Source organism: Lactuca serriola, chromosome 6 (genome assembly GCF_051521515.1).
Source record: "Lactuca serriola cultivar US96UC23 chromosome 6, Lser_US96UC23_V15, whole genome shotgun sequence".
NCBI lineage: Eukaryota > Viridiplantae > Streptophyta > Magnoliopsida > Asterales > Asteraceae > Lactuca > Lactuca serriola.
In genome coordinates this window covers 133,972,520-133,977,500 of record NC_136413.1, presented here as the reverse complement: position 1 = coordinate 133,977,500, position 4,981 = coordinate 133,972,520, and the positions used below count along the sequence as shown (strand labels likewise).

General features: G+C 32.7%; 1 protein-coding gene across 1 annotated transcript; it reads right to left on the bottom strand.

Annotated features, from left to right (window-relative positions):
• Positions 1-1,780: 1,780 nt before the first annotated feature.
• LOC145056879 (plant intracellular Ras-group-related LRR protein 5-like) lies at positions 1,781-3,910 on the bottom strand. Its single transcript, XM_079004600.1, has 3 exons — positions 3,275-3,910; positions 2,204-3,120; positions 1,781-2,113 (listed from the first exon to the last, which is right to left on the bottom strand). The coding sequence occupies exons 1-3, from the start codon at positions 3,780-3,782 to the stop codon at positions 2,000-2,002; spliced, it is 1,539 nt and encodes a 512-aa protein (XP_078860726.1). The 5' UTR covers positions 3,783-3,910; the 3' UTR covers positions 1,781-1,999.
• Positions 3,911-4,981: the final 1,071 nt, after the last annotated feature.

Sequence of the window (4,981 nt, the reverse complement as noted above, 5' to 3'; positions counted from 1 at the left end):
TTATTTTTCTTGGAAATTTTTTCCGGAAAACGGTCAATTTTTTCACAACTAAACGCACCTTATATTTTTTGTTTTCCAAGTATGGTACTACCATTAGATTGGAACGCTTTTGTTAGAATATGATATGTTCTTTTAGAATGATAGTAACTTGTAAAATGTTTATTCTTTTAAAATGTTAATGTTATGTTTTAAGAATGTCGTTTATCATGCAGTGAATGCAGATACAATAGTCATTCCTAGTACGAGCGTGAAAAAGAAGAAACGACAACTCTCATTAAGATCAATCCCAGAGAAGAAAAAACCTCGTCCCTTAAATGTGTTAATAAGGGAAAGGGAACTTAGGTCAACGACAAAACTTGAGAAGGTGCCTGTGATGTTAGAGGAAAAAAAAAAGGTACAACGAGATGGTAACAGAGAATGTAAAGGAAAACATGTTCATGTTGTGGTAGAAGGGATAAAAAAAATGAACCTAATAAGAAGGTAAGTAAGTTGAATGAAAAGATCAAAAAAAATTGAAAGAGACTATCCACCAGGTTTAAGAAGGCTTCTTACAAGAATGACACCAACAGGCTTAATGCAGTCATTAAAGTGTTGTCAGTAGCACAAAAATAAAAGCAATTTTTGATATGGGATTTGGTTCATTATTGGATTTAGATGGATGTTGTACCAGGTTTGCTAAACTATTATCTTCTAGATGTATACAATCTAGTAACCGATAGACTTGTGATGGAGCATGGAGTCATTGAAATAACAAAAGAGCTGGTGCATAAGATGACGGGTTTACCAATGGAATGGGAGGATTTGAATAGAATGTCTTACTGTGAAACCGGTAATGAGATTCTGGAAGAATGGAAAGCACAATTTGTAGACAAAAAGTTTCACGGGAAGCAGATGTGAAACATATTAGAAGTATAGAAGAAGACAATATGATATTTAGGATGAACTTTCTTACTCTATTCGTTAACACCTTCATAGAATCAATGGTGAGTGGTACCAATAATGTAATTCGAGAAATTAGTTCTGATAAATGACTTCTCAAATTAATGATAGAATACTGATGAAGTCAGACGTACACATATTATATATAGGTTAAAGGATAATGTACTCAATTTAAAATTATAATTATAATTAGCCTAAAAACATGAGATTTGATTAGGAATAATATCATATTTAATTAATGAATTATTTAGTCTAGAATGATCCTTACATCCACACAATAGATGTGGATCCAAATTTGAACCTCTCTCTCTCTCTCTCTCTATATATATATATATATATATATATATATATATATATATATATATATATATATATTAAATAGAATTATTTAGTCTAGAATGATCCTTACATCCACACAATAGATGTGGATCCAAATTTGAACCTCTCTCTCTCTCTCTCTCTCTCTCTCTCTCTCTCTCTCTCTATATATATATATATATATATATATATATATATATATATATATATATATATATATATATATATATATATATATACACTAATGGATGAAATCGATCTAATCTAATGTTTAATTACATCGGTTCGGTTCGGTTGTCCGAAATTAATTGGATTTGATCGGTTGACTATATCCAATATTCAGTATTGAAAACGTGAGTTGAATTGAATCGGTTCTATAAGAAACATTGGATATTCAATTATAACCACCTTTTTTAAAAATATGATGAAAGCTTTATGATATTTTGTTAATAACTCTTCTTTATTATCTATGGATAAGAGCAACTACACCAACAAAATCTAATCACTATCATACCAGTAGCCATCAATCCAATACTTATCCTCGTTATTGACGAATTCAGCCATAAATCTTGTTATGTAACATAGGAATATACATGTAAAAAGGTACTTTTAAATACATATATGGTGGGACCCAATACATATGTACCTTTAATGGAGTTCATTTGGTACAACCTTTACAAAATACGTGTAAAATGACAAAAAGATTATGTACAACGACTTTCCTCCAAATCTTACAAAATGATTAGCCTGAAAAGAGCATGCAAATCCATGACCAAAATCCTTTGCGCTTTCTCTTTATTTCTTGAGGTGTGGCATTTCTCTTGGCAACTAAATCAGCCATGTATTCGACAACCACCTGAAAGTAATTAAACAATGTCAACCAAGTGTTTGTATACATGCGTAATGGAAACTTTACCTATGAAGAACCATGTTACACCCATCTTACCTGAGCCCCTAACTTGGTGATTTCCCTTGGAGGAACCTCAAGAGGTGTCTCATCAGCTCGGAATATTTTCAACTTAGACAACAACCCGAAAGATTCGGGTAAAAATCTTATCTGATCATCACTTATATCAAGAACTTGAAGATTTTCAAGATTACCAATCGATCTTGGTAAAGTTGTCATGTCAGCAAAATTTTTACCAATGATAAGTTTCTCCAAACTGGTCGCGAAACAAAGACTTTCGGGTATCCCTTCGAGTTCATTGAAACTAGCATCAAGCTCCCTTAATTTAGTGAGATTCGCCATTGTTGTAGGAAGCTTTCGAATCCGGTTATAATGCAAAGAAAGAATCTCCAAGCACTCTAGCTTTCCAATTGCTTCAGGAAGCCCTTTTAGCTGATTAAAATCTAGTTTGAGCACGACGAGCGAAGAACATGATCCGATTGTGTAAGGAAGTTCTTCAAGATCATTTGTTTCAGCAATCAAGACTTGCAAAGAGTTTAACTCCCCTATGAGGTCTGGCAAATGGGTGAAATGGTTTGAGCTTAAATCAAGATTCATCAAGCTTGACAGATTACCGAATGATTCTGGGAGAGATTTCAATCGGTTTGCATGGAGATCAAGATCGAGCAAGTTGACAAGTCCACCAAACGAATCGGGAAGGTTGATGAGTTGGTTTGAGTGAACATCAAGCTTTGTTAGGGAGGTAAGATTGGTGATGGATTGTGGGAGAGCCATGATTTTGTTGTCTGATAGATTAAGTTCAGTGATGTTTGATAGTTTTCCAAGAGATACAGGAAGCCATTCGATGTTTTCCATCAATTTGGATTGAAGATCAAGAACTTTTCCATCTTGTTTGGCTATCGTTTCAATCAAGGCTGCTACTTTCATCATGCTAAGTTTCTCACATTCTTCTACTCCTATCAATTCAAAACAAGAAATCATTGTTCAAGATTACACACACAAACACCAAAAACACACACACACACAGGGAAAACTCATCTCCGAACACTCAAATCAACACCATGTAAGATTATGAGTTCATAGTTTACATAGAACAAGAAATTGACAAACCTGAGGGTAAATTGGTGGCTTTTGTTGAAGAACTCATGACTAAACCCTTAAAGCTTTCGACTTTACTGATCTTGTTGGAAATCAACAAACTTTCATCACTTATCGGTGGTTGTTTTTGAAAATTACCAATTGGGTATTTCAAATCATCGTCTTTATCCAACTGGGTATCTCCCAAAACACACTTGGAAGCTTTCTGTATCAACTCGTCAAAGGTTTGATAAGTCTGATCAACGTTAAGAATATGCAGAGCTTCTTTCCTCTGTTCGTGGCTCTGAAACACGACCATGGTTTGTCGAATCTCTTGGAGGACAGAGAAGAGCTGTGGTGAGACATCTTGTGGGCAGATTTGTATGGAAATTTGATCAACTTTCTGTTTTTCTTCGGTGTTGACTGTTTTGATGACAGATATGGCTGCTTCAAGCTCTTCAATGGCGGGTCTTGGTGGAAGTGATTTGTATGTTGCCATGATTTCTTGTATGGTTTCTGTGTTGGAATTTGATGAAGCCATGGATGTTTTTCGTGTGTAGAAATGGAGTTGGAATGGTTTGTTTAAGCTTTGACTGCCCTAGACAAGTGATGGGTTTGTAGATATATACAAGAGAGAAGAGAAATTGGATAAACATTTACATTTATTATTCCAAACATTGTACTGGTATATAAAACAAGTTAGCAGTATATTAGATTTGATTAGAATTAACATGTTCTCTTCTTTGATTATAAAGTTGAAAAAGATATCTAAATGTTTGTTTGAAAAATATATTTAAATAGAATCGACGGAGTTAAATGTCTTTGCACATGCAACTAGACAATATGTTATTGAAGTAGATAATATTCAAGAATAGCAACATGTATCTATTTCATTTTAAATTATAAAGATATAACAGTGACATGCTTTATGTTAATTTTTTAATAACATATATTATTTATCTAATATAACATTATATAATAGAATAATTAATATTGAAACAGATTAATTATTAAAGTACTAAATATAGTATATTGTTGCTTAAATGTACTGTGTTTTACGATTTTTTTTTAATTATAAAATCACGGGTTAAACCGTACCGGGACAAAAATATAATCGTCATTTCTTCACCCGTGCAAGTTATACAAGTATGGCGAAAATCAAGGAGAAAATGGATAAATTTAGGCAAATATGTTTTGCCAGAAAAATACTATGTGTGTTATAATAATACCTAAATGCTCATAGCTTTCGGTTAGATGATAAAAAATAATCTTAAAATGAATATAATTATGTACGACTTTCATTTTATGAAATTTTGAAATATTCAGTTTGATAAATGAGGCTTCAGAATTAACAATCCAACCCGAATTAATATCAACATGTGTTGATATGAGTAGATTGCCCCGAATTGATTCTAATTAGTTGTACTTTTGTACTTTGTCTATATATGTAACGGTTGATTATGATTCTATCGTTTTCAAACTCGTGAATAAAAATACTTTTTCATGCGGTGTAGACATATGTCACATCGACTAAACCACGTTAAATAGTGTGTCTTTATGTACATGTGTGCTATTTTCTCGATTATTCAAGACAAGTTGTATAATAGTTGTGGTTTTGTTTTGTTGATTGAAGAGATTACGTCTCACAAATTCAAAATAGATAACTTCAATGGCTTGAATGATTTCACCTTATGGAAGGTGAAGATGAGAGATCTTCTGGTTCAATAGGGTTGTTTGAAA

Excerpts from the sequence above, each read along its gene's own strand:
- LOC145056879 (XM_079004600.1), bottom strand. The coding sequence starts at position 3,782 with ATGGCTTCATCAAATTCCAACACAGAAACCATACAAGAAATCATGGCA. Across the intron at positions 3,121-3,274 it reads AGCCACCAATTTACCCTCAG|GAGTAGAAGAATGTGAGAAA; the intron begins GTTTGTCAATTT and ends TTGAATTGATAG. Across the intron at positions 2,114-2,203 it reads TCACCAAGTTAGGGGCTCAG|GTGGTTGTCGAATACATGGC; the intron begins GTAAGATGGGTG and ends AATTACTTTCAG.